Source organism: Myotis yumanensis, unplaced genomic scaffold (genome assembly GCF_028538775.1).
Source record: "Myotis yumanensis isolate MYYU_CA2020_CCGP unplaced genomic scaffold, mMyoYum1.0.hap1 SCAF_1, whole genome shotgun sequence".
In the NCBI taxonomy this organism is placed as follows: Eukaryota; Metazoa; Chordata; class Mammalia; order Chiroptera; family Vespertilionidae; genus Myotis; species Myotis yumanensis.
In genome coordinates this window covers 62575020-62590612 of record NW_027223752.1, presented here as the reverse complement: position 1 = coordinate 62590612, position 15593 = coordinate 62575020, and the positions used below count along the sequence as shown (strand labels likewise).

At 37.6% G+C, this 15593-nt stretch overlaps 1 protein-coding gene across 2 annotated transcripts in view; it reads left to right on the top strand.

The window, feature by feature from the left end:
• Window positions 1–15593, top strand: part of TMOD3 (tropomodulin 3) — a 74123-nt gene that overhangs the window by 34103 nt on the left and 24427 nt on the right. For both annotated transcript variants that reach the window (XM_070422768.1, XM_070422778.1), the window contains 2 exons: window positions 1716–1907; window positions 3123–3279. In XM_070422768.1, coding sequence (XP_070278869.1) covers window positions 1782–1907; window positions 3123–3279 — 283 coding nt within the window. In that variant the 5' untranslated portion in view covers window positions 1716–1781. The remainder of the gene's footprint in view (window positions 1–1715; window positions 1908–3122; window positions 3280–15593) is intronic.

Below are 15593 nucleotides of genomic sequence, written 5' to 3'. Positions count from 1 at the left end.
CACCTTCTTTAAAATTGCATTTTATGGTTACTATATTTGGTAGTGCTGATACTTTCCATTGACTCTTCTCTGCAGACGGTATTATTTTTAATTGAGAAAATACACTCTCAGGATACTTGTTAAGCTTGCTATCTTAAAGTTGGAAATGCAAAGTAGAGGTTTACCAAACTTAGTAATGATAACAATAATTTTTTTAATGGAAAAATTTAGGATAACTGCTAAATCTATGTGGTGTTAGTAGAACAGGTGTAAGCCAGATCTGTCTTGGGCAATTAAACAAAATGCCTGTAATTTAACATCTGCATAAGCACAATTATGTTAATTTGCTTTTTATAGGACCCAGGTGGTTGCTAGTCACTTCATTAACTGACAGACCCCTGTGGTGAACCTTCATTTCTTCTTGGGAGATGAAAACACCTAAAAAGATCCATAAAATGTTACTGAATTGAGGAGGAAAATATATTAGTTAAAATATGGTATTAAGTTGGGAAAACAAGGGGGGGAACGGTAGCAAAGGAAATATATATATTCAAACTTTGAAATACTGGGCGTTTTGCAGCCAAGAAAAATTTTAACATCATTAAGTCTAAAGATTATTTTTTATCCACACAGAATATTTGTGTTGTTGTTAATCCTCATCTGAGGATATTTTTTCTATTGATTTTTAAAGAGAGTGGAAGGGAGGGGGAGAGACACAGAGAGAGAGCATCAATATAAGAGAGACACATCAATTAGTTGCCTCCCGCACATGCCCTAACCAGGGCCAGGGATCGAGCCTGCAACTGAGGTAGGATCGAGCCTGCAACTGAATCGAACCTGGGACCCTTCAATTCCCAGGCCAATGTTCTATCCTCTGAGCCAAACTGGCTAGGGCACACATAGGAACATTTTATGAGACAAATGATCCACATATATGGCTAAAATTCATAAAAATACTTAATTTTTGCTTCACTTTTTTACTTTATCCTTTCCTATGTAACAGTCCTGTGGGTAACTGGAAATATGCTGCTTATTGAGTCACCTCATAGCTTTTGGGGAGAGATCCACACAGTAAGGAAATGGTGAAGGTCCTTTCTGTAATCAGATTCTCCTGACCAACCTTGTCAGTTAGTGGGTGACATAGCATTGTTTTGAGTATTTTACTTGAAGTTTTATAGTGTTGTATTTTTTCCTTTAAAAGCGCCTTTAAATTTTTTTTTAACGCACTTTTCAAAAAAATTTTTTTCCCAATGGCAAGAGGCCGCCATTCCTTTTATGGGGAATGCAATGGTATCACCCACCCCATGTTAATGTTGAGTCAGAAAATAATGTTCTTCTAAGTAATTTACAATAAAACAACTGTACCTTAAACATACTGTGCTTAAGCAAAGTAACAATCATTTGAAAGCCATTGATGGAAAAATTTGTATTTTAGCACAAATTATATAATCCTTTTCCCCCTAAAACTTAGTTATCAGAAAATCTAAATTCTGTCAAATAGACATTTTTATGGATTTGAATTTTATTTTCTTCTTCCCCTCTTTTTCTCTCAGTTTCTTTTTGTTGTTGTTAACAAAAGACAAAAGATAAAGGCATTGAATGATCCATAGAAAAGGGTGGTGTGTGATATAAGGTCAAAGAATATATGACATGGAAATTACATTTCATTTAACCTAATAATAGATCTAAGTAGGTGGAGATGATGTTTTAAATGTTTTTGTCTCTTCTCTCCATAGTTTAAAAAAAAATAGAAATCACTTCTGACTACATTGAATAGCAAAAACGAAGTGACACTGCAGACCATGGCACTACCATTCCGGAAGGACTTAGAAAAGTACAAGGACCTGGATGAAGATGAGCTCCTTGGGAATCTATCAGAAATAGAACTGAAACAACTGGAAACCGTGCTGGATGATCTTGACCCTGAGGTAGGTGATAGCTAATGAAGAAAAATGAAATAATTTTTCAAACACTTTGAAACTAAGTAGCTGCCTTTGAGCAGTTAACTTTTTCAGGACTTTTCACTGGCACCTCCCCCCCCCCCCCCCCCCCCCCATGTATATGTATAATTTATTTTTTTTTATTGAATTTATTGGGGTGACATTGGTTAATAAAATTATAGGTTTAAGGGGTACAATTCTATAATACAGCGTCTGAATATTGTATTGTGTGTTCATCACCCCAAACCAAGTTTTCACTGACACCTCTTTATTTAAATTAACTTTTTGTCTCTTCTCCAGTTTTCCCCTTCTACCTCCATATCTTTACTGACATGACTGTTCTATTTTATATATATTTTATTGATTTCAGAGATGAAGGGTGAGGGGAGAGAGAGAAGGAGAGGGAGAGAGAGAGAAAAACATCAGTGATGATGACAGAGAATCATTGATCGGCTGCCTCCTGCACACCCCACACTGAGGATTGAGCCTGCAACCAGGGCATGTGCCCTGACTGGGAATCAAACAGTGACCTCCTGATTCAGAAGTCGACAAACCATGCCAGCCGGGCAATATACTTGTTTTGTTTTTTAATTGATTTAGGAGAGAAGGAGAGAGAAACATCAACTGTTGTTTAACTTATTTATGCATTCATTGATTTTTATGTGTGCGCTGGCCCAGCATCAAACCCAGCAACCTTGGTGTCAGGATGATGCTCTAACCAGCAGAGCAACCTGGCTAGAGGGCTTGATATACATGTGGTGTTTGTGTGTTTTTTTTAATGAGAAGGTCTTTATAATGAAATAAAAGTTACTGTGAAGGACTATGATGCATATAGTCATTTAACATTCTTTTGTAACGGAATTATTTTCTGTATTTACATATATGCTAAGGTGTTATTAAGCATTAAAAACCTTTTTATTATTGTCCCAGGACATTTTAAAAGTAAAGGGGTTTTCCTGCTAGTAGAATACTTGCTAAAGAAAATATGTTTGTATATTTTAATAGTAATGTAAGTGAATACTACCTAATTTAAGAAAAAACTTTGGAACACTTTTACATTGCAACCCTAAAGTCCTGTAATAAAGTGTTTAATGCCTACATCATATTCTAATCTAGAATTGTTTCTTCTCTGAGTAATCTATGCAAGCATATGAAAATCGGCATTCTTGGTGGTTATAATGGTTGATTCATTCTCTTTGGCAGAATGCCCTTCTGCCTGCAGGGTTCCGACAGAAGAACCAGACCTCAAAGTCTGCCACAGGGCCTTTTGATAGAGAACACCTCTTGTCATATCTGGAGAAGGAAGCTTTGGAGCATAAGGACCGGGAAGACTATGTGCCCTACACTGGAGAAAAAAAAGGTAAACACAGAATTTTGAAATCATTCACTAATAGCACTTGATTTTTCTTTTTCTAGAGAGGTCTGAAGAAAACAGTATTTTTAGAGGTACATCATTGATAGCCTTAAAGATATAGTGCTGACTTAAAAAGTTGTTAGAAAATTTGGGCATTTAATTTACATTTTTTATCAACTTGGCCAATAAGTTCCTTTTTAATGGTTTGTTAGTGAGGTTTTATTACATAGTGATTTTTATATAGCACTCTTTAGCTCTCCTGTAATAAATATAGAAAGTGTACTGAGGTAAAACTTTTAAATCAGTAGTGTATTATAGAATGGAAATGATGTCAAAGTGCTGCTCTCTTCTAACTCTTGTCTTTACAGTGGAATGCCATAAAATAATTCAGGCCATATTTTCAAAAGACGCTTTTTAAAGGAAATTCGATAGCCTTCCTTAGTAGTTCATAGTTATAATTGTCAATATTTTGTAATCATTGTTTTCAGGAAATTTTTCTAGTCCAAGTCCTTCCTATTGCAGATTTCAACTTTAGGTAGTCTCAGTGGAGCCTGAGTACAGCTATGTTTTTAAAGTAACACTTTATATGATAACATGGGTTAAGTTTTTCTGCTTTCAGTACAGGCTGGCCTAAGCATCCAGATTCTACTTGCACTCTTGTATAAGATACTGCACATGAACCCTGGGGAATGGCGGGGAGCAGCCCTAGAGCTAAGGATCAGCTCCTTCAGGCACTGTTTTTACATCTGAATCCTTAGTGGTCTGGGCAGGAAGAATAGTTAGAGCATAGTGCTTTCTCCTAGTGAAGCATTAGCTGTTCATTTGCAAACAAATGAATTTGGCTACAGCTCTCTTACATATAAGGGAAGCCAAAAACTTTGTTTTAGTATTCTAGTCTCTGTAATAGAAGACTAGTAAATGACTTTTGAGTAGATATTCCATAAGGTCTGCATCAGACCTTTTTAAAATTATCTATCACCCTAGCTGGTTTGGCTCAGTGGATAGAGCATCAGCCTGAGGGTTTGAAGGGTCCTGGGTTTGATTCCGATCAAGGGCATGTGTCTTAGTTGCAGGTTCGATTCCTGGCCTGGTCTGGGCACATGCGGGAGGCAACCAGTATGTGTCTCTGTGTCCCTTTGTGTCTCTCTCACATCAATGTCTCTCTCTCTTTCTCTCTCTCTCTCTCTCATCTCTCTCCCCCCTTCCACTCTCTCTAAAAATCAATGGGTGAGGATTAACAAAAAATAAAATTATCATCCCCAACTCCTGTGTTCTTTCTGTAGACTGCACCTCGCCCCCACCATTTCTAGTTGAGAATCACTACCATAGCTACTTGAATTAGTCATGTTCTCCAGAGAACAAAACAGGGTGTGTGTGTGTGTGTAGAGAGAGAGTTATTTTAAGAAATTCGCTCATGTGATGTGGAGGTTTAGTAAGTCTAAAATCTGTAGGATAGGCCAGTAGACTGGAGACTCAGGCAAAAGTAGTAATTTGAGTCCAAAGACTGTCTGCTGGCAGAATTCCTTTCTTGCTCAGAGGAGATGAGTCTTTGTTAAGACCTTTAGCAATTGCATGAGGCCCACCATTATGTTTTTAATCAAAGTTCACTGATTTAAATGTTAGGCTCACCATCATAAAAACAAACAATATTTGACCATATATCTGGGCACTGTGCCCAGCTTTATTAGCACATAAAATTAACCATCTGTTAGAGGTGTTAATGTCAAGTTCCTCAGGTGTTTGGGCCAGAAAAAGATTTAAAAATCATGCATAGTTTAAAGTGTGGAGAAACTACGCAAAGACATCAGTTCTATTTGTCATAGAAAACTCAGCTGACTCTATTATCATCTGCACAGCCATCCCTATAACACTATTTATAGCTTCAAGTCTGTTTATATAGAACATAATTTAATGAGAATAAATATTGGTTGGTTACCTTTTACTATTACGTGTGCTTCAGATAGACTTGGGGAGTAAAACTAGGAAGAAGAATAGAGGCAGAAACAGAGGGAGAGATGTGAGAAAACGAGATGGCAAGAAAAGAATATGGAATTGGAGGACAAGAAGAGAAAATAAGAGATATGAAGGAGCTGAATTGGTCCTAAACTGACCCAGGAAGTTTCCCAGTATGATCTTGTTTCATAATCACCAGTTACCTAGGAAAAGATCTTGGAGGATTAGAGGAGGTAGGAAAGAAGGTAGAGAATTATGGAAAACTAGAGGGCCCGGTGCACAAATTCATGCATGGGTGGGGTCCCTCAGGGTGGCCTGCTGAGATCAGGCCCCAGCTCGTGTCCGCAGCCTCGCAGCCCTGCCTGGCACCCTGCGTTGGCCTGGCCCTGCCCCTCAACTGCTCTACCATCCCACCTGCGGGGCAATCGATTGGGGCTGGACCCCCTGGCTGGCTCCCTCAGTGCCTGGGAGCTGGCAGCGCCCCCCCTCCCCCACTGCCGCCACTGGTTGCTGTCTGTGAGGCGATCAGCGGGGCAATCAGGCCCCCACACGCATCTACCTTGGCCTGGCGCCTCCCGCTCACCTGCTCCACCAGCCCACTGCAGTCCCACTCTCATCAGGGACGGCAGCACCTCCACTGCTGCCAGTGCCGCGCCCCCAATGCCCACCATGTTCCGCGCCACCCCCTGGTGGTCAGCGCACATCATAGCGAGCAGTCGAATGACCGCCCAAGGGGACAATTTGCATATTAGGCTTTTATTATATAGGATAAGAAAATAACGGAGTTGAGAAATTATAGAGGTGAGGAATATGGGTGACAATAAGGGGGGAAAATGCTGTATCCTTAACTATAGGGTGATAGTTTTTGTTTCCTTTTATATATTTAAATTTTTTTTCTTATTTCTCATGTTAGGTTTTAGATGGGTATGAAGTAAATGAAAGTAGTTGAATTAAAAAGCAAGTAGTTTTGCATTTACAATCAGTGGTTTTCTTTTTTATAATACATTCAGTATTTTTACTGCCTCTTTTAGCTATGTATGTCTGTTTAATATTATTTATGGGCAGCTATGATGCAGTGAGTAAGACCATGGCATTGAAAAATAATGAACTTTTTATTGAAGTATGACATGTTTACAGAATATGCGCAAATCAGAAGGATAAAGATCCATGAATTATACAGTGAACACACCCATGAAATCACAAGGCATTACCAGCACCTCTAAAAGGTTTCTTAAAAAATAAAAAGTTAATTATTTATGATTTAAAAAAAATAAAATAAAATAAAAAAATAAAAGGTTTCTTTACGCTTTATTCCAGCTTCTTTCTTCTTTTCAAAGGTAACCATTACAGCTTCTAACATGATAGATTAGTTATGCCTAGTTTGAACTTTATATAAATGAAATCATACATTCTGAGGACCTTTCTTGTCTACTTTATAAAGTTTTTGTGAGAACCAAATTTGTTAAAGGGTACAGTGAAATCACTATAAAATCCTGTGCAGTGTAATCATTGTAAAGGATCATATGGTGATGTTTTAACCAAACAAGAGATTTACATTCTTGGAGGAGTTATCCAGAACCAGAGAGATGAGTTTTTGAGTTTCAGCAATTCATCAGATCGAAGCAAATGCTACCACCCTAGACTCGGTGGGGTCAAGCCTTAAAGGCCATGTTACAGTGCCATAGACCTGAAGAAGGCAAATTCATCAACAATTGGGAACTTTGGCTGTAGAACTCTCCTTTGAAATATAGCTAAAAGCCAGCTCTAATCTTCTCAAACTCATCCTAGGCTCTCATCCTTAAGTTAGTTAGCTTTGGTTATCATTAGTCCCTAATATGCCTTCCTTTCTTTGGGTCTCATTCCCAAAATCTTGATCACATTCAGAAGATCCTCAGAATAATTCGCCTATATGTTATTAGCATACTTCCCAGTCAAGCTAAATGTGAATTTTCTCCTCAACTCTGAAAATCCAAAAGATTGTATTTTTAAGCATACCTCTCCCATGACCCTTTACTCTGAACAGGTTAAGTCCCAAGTTTTTTACTAAATAGCTTATTTCATAGGAGATAGACCAGGGGTCCTCAAAGTATGGCCCGCGGGCCACATGCAATTACAAATATTGTATTTGTTCCCTTTTTGTTTTTTTACTTCAAAATAAGATATGTGCAGTGTGCATAGGAATTTGTTCATGGTTTTTTTTAAAACTATAGTCCGGCCCTCCAACGGTCTGAGGAACAGTGAACTGGCCCCTGTTTAAAAAGTTTGAGGACCCCTGAGATAGACTTTCAGCTTGAGGATGCCTTCCCAGACTATAGAGGTTCTTTGTAAAACTGTTGGCAAACCTATCTCTCGTAAGAAACAAAAGCATCGCCCTAGCCGGTTTGGCTCAGTTGATAGAGCATCGGAATGGAGACTGAAGGTCCCCAGGTTCAATTCTGGTCTAGGGCACATGCCTGGATTGTGGGTCTGATCCCCAGTTGAGGGAGTGGGGGCGTACAGGAGGCAGCCAATCAATGAATCTCTCTCATCATTGATGCTTCTCTCTCTCTCCCCCTCTCCCTTCCATCTCTGAAATCAATAAAAATATATATTAAAAAAAGTAATCACCTTCATGTGAAAAAAAAGAAACAAAGCATTTGCTCTTTTGGTGTACTTACTAGTAGACTAGTTAGAATTTGTTAATGTGCCATTGGTCTCTAAATCATTTTTATACTAAGATGACTACTCTATGATGGCAGTATTAACTTTCTGTGCCAGGAAATGTTATAGTGATGTCACTCAATTCCTTGAACTTCTTCCAAGTTACATGCCAAAATCACATAGTGATCCTTTACATTACTTTAGAGGTCAGTCAGATGATACTCAATTGTTTTAAAGCAAAAAAATTGGGAACCGCTAAAAGGAATAGTTACCCAATTATTCAAGTCAGCTACTTTCTCATATTCTGAGACCAATTAAATGACAATTAATTATATTTATTACTCTTTCGCTTTAAGGCTCACCCTCTTTCTAGAGCTAAAATTACATAGAAATGAACTGAAAATTAGATATTTCAGAATTTTTCCTTTTGACCACGAACAAAAACTATATACTCACACCAAATTTTATCTTTCTAGGTCGTCTTGAAATGTTTTAAAAAGACCTGATACACTAACAAGCACACTTTCAGAGTTGTTATATATAGATAAATTAGTAATTTCATTTGTGATTTGTGAAATGATTGTTCATTCATACTTGTATATTTTACAGAATTAAAATGTATGTCAACATCTAAGAAGGAGGAATGGATGCTAATTAAGTGAAGTTCAGGGATTGTCTTCAGTGCATTTGGGGGATATTTTGTCCTACACCGATAAATGTTCTGCTTTTAACAGTGTTGTTTTATTAGAAAAAAAAGTATTAGGTAACTAGTAAGGCACAGCTGACAAAAGACGTATTAAGGATTGTTTTTAAGTGCATTATTTACAGTAGATTCCACAATATACATCTGTTCATCTAAATCTAACAAGCTCATGGTAGGAATGGTACTATGGTATCAAGTAATCTTTTCTATGAGTCTGCTATATTCAAAGAAACCAAAGGGTTGAGAAAATTAAAGCAGTACCAGAATTCCAATATACGTTACTTTTACTTGAAGATATAATATTAAAATGTTGGGAAGTTTTTCACCTCTTTCTCCTTGAAATTTTGCAAAATATGTAACTGAAGCATTGAGCAAGACAAGGGTGAAGGAGGGTATGCATCCAGCTCTTCTCTCATTCCTGAGAATGGTGAACATGCACAGAGTGCTGACTCGATAGCTAATTATTGTTCCTGTCATATTTTTACATATCGTGAGTATTCTGTCTCCAAGACATAATAAGGCCTTGTGATAAGAGCCTTGTGATGATTTTGACACTTGGAGAAATAATTTGCCCCAGTCTTTACTATTTCTTACTGATTCTTGTTTTGCTTTACTTTGCCAGGTGTCTTCCTACCCATTTCTAAAATCACACTTGACCCTTACTTAGACTAAGACTTTTTTTCCTGGGTGTCCCTAAGTTTATGGACAGACCGTGCTGCACCTTGTATACTACACTTAGGTGCACCAGCAAATTCCTTTCGAGCTTCTGACTCACCAGATTGGGCTACTCCCTTCCTTGCAGAGCACAAATGCTCTCTCCCTGTTGGCCTGTGGGGTAGAGCCATGTATGCTTTTTGTTTTTTTCCCTTCCCCTCCCTGAGAAAGGAATGCCCTTGGGTTTCCTTCTCACGGAGCTCATTTTCCCCACCCTGTTTACTAAAGGTGAATTTAACCAGATTGTCTTCAACTAAAGAGTTCTCATATACTTTTCAATTTATTTACTTAGAGTTACCTTAGCTTTTCAGAAAGCTTACTGTCATCACTCATCTTTCCTCACCTTGCGGAATATATGATTTCTGTGGAGGAAAGGCAGAACTGATCCCTCAGTAAACCAGAAAGGTGGTGGTTTTAACCTTTCTAAATCAACAAGGTTATGTAACTACCAATGAGCAATTATTTTCCACTAAATTCAAGAGAAAGACTGGCTCTTACTTTGTACTCACATCTTAAGAGTTCTAAATGTCCCTTATATACCTCTAAAAAGTGGCCTTACGCCCTGCCAGTGTGGTTTAAACGTTGAGCTTTGACACATGAAGCAAGAGGTTGCTGGTTCAATTTCTGGTTGGGGTACATGTCCAGGTTGAGGGCTTGATCTCCAGTTGGGGGCATGCAAGATGCAGCCAATCGATGATGTTTCTCTCTCAATCGATGTTTCTATCTCCACCTTCCTTCCTCTCTCTCTAAAATAAATAAAAACTTTTTTTTTAAATTATCTTCCCAGGTGCTAAAGCTGATATTTGAAATGGGCTGCTTAAATTAGTCATGCAGATGCTGGCATTTCCTTTTCAGACAATTCATTATATCTTTTGAATGATTCACTAATTACTCTTGGGATAAGGAGTTAGCCAGATGGATTATTCATTGCTCATGTTAAGACCTGATTTTATGGGAATCTTTCCCTGGGTAACCTTCCTCACTCTGGATATTCCTTTCCCTCCAACATGTCTGTATATAATTTACATGCCATAGAATGTGGCCTTTAATTGTTCCAGAATCATATTCTGTAAGGCTTTATTATTAGGGTTTTTAAAAATTATTAATTTAGGATTCTTATGTCCTCTTGATGAATTGCTCATTTTGTCATTATGATACAAGAGGCCCAGTGGGTGGGTGGGGTCCCTTAGCATGGCCTGTGCCCTCTTTCAGTCCAGGAGCCCTTGGGGGATGTCCAATTGACAGCTTAGCACTGCCACGGAGGTGGGAGAGGCTCCCACCACCGCCACTGCACTCACTAGCCGTGAGCCCTACTCAGGGCTTCTGGCTGAGCAGCGCTCCCCCTGTAGGAGCACACTGACTACCAGGGGGCAGCTCCTGCGTTGAACGTATGCCCCTCAGTGGTCAGTGTGCGTCATAGCGACTGGTCGTTCCACTGTTGGGTCAATTTGCATATTAGCCTTTTATTATATAGGATGACCTTCTCTATTCCTGGTAATATTCTTTCCTTTGAAATCTACATTATCTGGTATTAATATAGCTAACCAACCTTGCTTTCTTCTGATTAGTGTTAGCATGTTATATCTTCTCTATTTGTCGCATCAGTTATTTGTTCCTCTTCCTCTTTTTTTTTTTTTAATATCTTCCATGTCTCTCCTTAACTTTTTAAACATATGAAATATAATTATAACTTTTAATACCCTTACTGGCTAATTTTATCATCTGTCATTGCTGAGTCAGTTTTTTGTTTTGTTTCTTTTAAATACATGACAAGTTTTATATCTTCCCAGGGCAGCTGGATACAGCTGCAGAAACATGTCATTTTCTTTTCCCATCATGGAAACAAATGTGAAGGAGAGAACTTTTCTGATTAGTTCAAGAAACAACAGACTTAAGTTACAAAAAAATTTCCCTGTTTTTAGAGGGAGGAGAGGGATATGCAGTGTTTTGATTTTTACATCATTCCAAAATGTTGTGCTAAACAAAATTGATAAATAAGTATTTCTTGATTAGAATAAAGGTTATAAATGAAATAACTAATCAAAACCAGCACCTTTGGTTTTAATGTCAAAAGGAGAGAAGAGTTTTCTCGTGCTCTGAGGGTGGGTCATCAAGATGATGCCCAGGGAAAGGCCCTGAGTTCAGTGTAGTACTCGCTCTGGTGGGGCTCCTTTTTTTTTTTTTTTTTTTTATTGATTTCAGAGAGGAAGGAAGAGGGAGAGAGGGAGAGATACATCAATGTTGAGAGAGAATCATTGACCAGCTGCCTCCTGCACGCCCCCTCCTGGAGATCAAGCCTGCAACCCAGGCATGTGCCCTTGACCGGTATCGAACCTGGGACCCTTCATTCTGCAGGCTGATGCTCTATCCACTGAGCCAAACTGGCTAGGGCTCTGGCGGGGCTCTTGCAGGATGCTCACAAAGACCAGCGAGAGGAAGGCACTGCTTCAAGATGGTTTGGATTGGCAGGACTAAGTCAGTTTTGATAGATTGATTTGTTTTCTTGTGGATTGAATTTTCCTGCTTCTTTGTATGTTGATATATTTTATCAGATACCAAACATCATGAATTTTAACTTGTTGGATGCTGGATATTTGGGTTTTTCTATAAATGTTCTTGAGCTTCATTGTGGGAACAGTTTGATCCTTTAGGGTCTTGCTTTTAAGATTCAGTAGGTGGGGGATTGGAGCAGTGTTCATTTAGGGCTAATTATTTCTCTGCTGCTGAGGCAAGACCCTTCTGAGGTCTCTACCCAGTGCCCTGTGAATTATGAGGTTTTCCGGATGACTGGTGGGAACAGGTTCTATTCCCAGCCCTGCGTGAGCCCAGGCACTATTATTTCTAATATTTTCAGATGTTTTTTCCTTGGCCCAAGGTAGTTTCATAACATACATGTGCTGATCAGTACTCTGCTGAATACTAAGAGGTGGCCCTCTGCAGATCTGGCTCACTCTCTGTGTAACTCTCCCCTCTCTGGTACTCTGTCCTACAGATGCTAGCTACCTGATCTTCTTTCTGGACCCTCAGTTCAGAGAGTTCACCAAACTCTGCCTGGGTTCCTGGTCCCTGTGCTGCAGCCTGGATGCTCTCCAGGCAGTAAGCTGGACTATTTCAGGGATCGCTGTCCTTTGATCAGTGTGTCCTGGTCACGTTCATATATTTTGTTCATTTCCAGGTTGTTTTAGTCATGTGGGTAAATCCTGTTCCTATTGCTCCAACTTGGCCAGGAGTAGAAGCCTCCAGAATCATATACTATAGATAGCCAGTTTCCCAACTAGAATATAAGCTCCCCAAAGGAAAGGACCTTTTGTCTTATTTTCTTTACTGTGTTTTTCTAGCTCATCATCTAGTATGTAGAAACACTCTAAACATTTGTTAAATATTTGTTGATGCGCATATTACAATATTGAGCAGGTTTCATGTATGTCGTTGGGTCAAAAAATGCATTTCCAGAATCTACCTCCTGATCCTTTAGTTGGGTTGACTTGAGGTTTGTGTGCTTCCTGTCTAAAGGTATACCCCCAAATCCCCTGTGGAGATTACAGTGGCCTAGTTGCCTTAAATCTTTTCTGGAACAAGGTAACTTTAAACATACAAACTGTAAAATTAGAGCCTTTCACCTCTGTAAGAATGAAATAACTAAGAACGATCTCTGTTTTGGGTTATATTACTTTTTTATATGCTCAGCAAGGATGGGAGAATATCAGAACTAATGAAAAAAGGTCCTGGCAATAAAATTAACACGGTTTATAATCCCTGTCACTGATGTTTGGGACAATGATTAGGATCTTGGCAAGATATTTCCCCTTTTTTTTTTTCCCCTCTTGGTACAAACATGGTTTTGGATAAATGCCATGCATTGAAATTACTATAATATGAATTCTTATCTTGGTTTCTTCAGTTTCCTTAGCTGCCATTTTATAATTGCAGAAACATTACTGAACTATTTTAACATTTTTAGCAAGCAAGAGTCATAGCCCTGTTTTTGTTTGTTTTGTTTCAGTGGGGGAGGGGAAGCGGGATATGCCATTTCATACTTGTCTGAGAGATTTTTTTCTGATCTACTCATTGTTTATTTTCATACTTTGCTGCTATGTAAAGAACTGGAACTTCCGTTTAAAAAATCCAAGACTTGCAATCTTAAATAAGGAAATTAAAGTCATTTAGATAGAATGCTATCTGCTGAAGAATAAAAGTGAATAACTATTTTCTCAGACATTATATTATTTTCAAATAAATACAAATATAATAATTATAAGTCAGGGCTTTTGAACATATTTTAAGGAGAGGAAAAGTAAAATTAGGTCAATACAGTATAATTCACCCTATTTTCAGAGCTATTTACACAGATAAGTGCTTATTAACTTGAGTAGGTAAGAATCAGAACCATGTAGAAAGCTTTTTTAAGAATATCCATGCCTAGCCAACCCTCACTCCCTGAGTTTAAAAACCACTGATATAGCCCTGGCCTGTGCTGCTAAGTGTTTAGAGCATTGGCTTGCATACCAAGGGTCTCAAGTTCAGTCTCCTGCCCCCAGTTGGGGTTCATGCAGGAAGTAACCAATCGTTGTGTCTTTCTCACATGGATGTTTCTCTCTTCTTCTCTCTCTCCCTCCCTCCATCACTCCCTCTCTTCCTTCCACTCTATTTAAAATCAATGGAAAAAAATATCCTTAGATGAGGATTAAAAAAATAAATGAAAAAGAATTAACATGTCTGTTTACTATGTACTAGTTCCTTTATATATGTTAAATCATTTTATCAGAATGAGGTTGAGATTTCTGTAAAGAATAATCCATAATTTGCAAAAACATATCAGAAGCAAAATGGAATACCAGTAAGTGTTAATAGATGATTTTGAATAAAAACAGTATCAAATTTGCACATTTTCCTACCCTATGCAAAAGCACAGGCACATCCTATGTAATACCTTTGCATCTCATAAAAGCCTAACATTTCACTCATCCTGTAAGACATTGAGGGCACCAGTCAAATTAACCATTAGAAAGGCGATCTATTTATTAGCATTTCATAGTAATTAAGATTTTTAACTTAAATCTAATTGATATAAGACTAATTTAAATTAACACACATGTTTAGAAAAGCATTTTCTTATATGGAATTGATCCAGCAGTGTGCTAGTTATGTATTTCACAGGAAACAGCTGATTTTGATTTAAAAAACATAAACACACTGTATTGCTGAATGTGTCTCAAAAATTATCTTTTTTTTTTCTTTTGCATTTTAAGAGGCAAACATAAATTTACTTAGGAAGACCAAAAAACCCATGTTTAATACATTGCCCCTTGGTGTGTGTCGTTTTTTGTTTTGCTTTGTTTTGTTTTAATTAAAATGCAATCCACATCATAGAATATATGCATTTAACGTGTACAGTGGTGTTTCATACATTCAGTGGTGTTTAGTACATTATTAGAGTTGTGCAACTATCACCAGTCTTAAATTTAGAACATTTTTATCATCTCCAAAAGAAACCCTGTATTCATTGGCAGTTAATCTCTATTTCTCACTTTAACCTCTAGCTCTAGGAAATCAGTAATCTACTTTTTATCTCTTTAAATTTGCCTACTCTGGACATTTTATATAAATGGAGTCATACAATATGTATTTTTAACTGGCTTCTTTCACTTAGTATGTTTTGGAGTTTCACCCATGTTATAGCATGTATCAGTGCTTCATACCTTTTTATTGATGAATCATATTTCATTGTATGGATCTATTTTTTCATCAGTGATGGTCATTTAGATTGTTTACACTTTTTAGCTATTATAAATAATGCTGCTATGAACATTTGTTTACAAGTTGTTGTGTAGGCACATGTTTTTACTTCTTTTGGGGATATATCTATAAGTGGAATTGCTGGATCACATTGTAATTATGTTTAACAACTTGAAAAACTGCCCATCTGTTTTCCTTAGTGGCTGCACCACTTATATTCCCATCAGCAGTATATCAAGGTTCCAGTTATTCCACATCCACACCAACATTTGCTTTTCTTTTTTATTATAGCTGTGCAGTGATAGTGCATTGTGATTTTGATTTTCATTTCCCTAAGGACTAATGATACTGAGCATTTTTAATGTGCTGTTAGATAGTGTCTCTTCAGTTCCTTTGCCTATTTTAAAGTTGGTTTGTCTTTTTATTATTTTTACATCAATCAATATTTGTTTTATTAATAAAATGTTGAATATATTCTAGGTATCTTATGAGTTTTATGATTTGAAAATTTTTCTATCATTCTGTGGATTATTTCTTCACTTTTTAAAAAAATTTAGATTCTTTATTGTTTAAA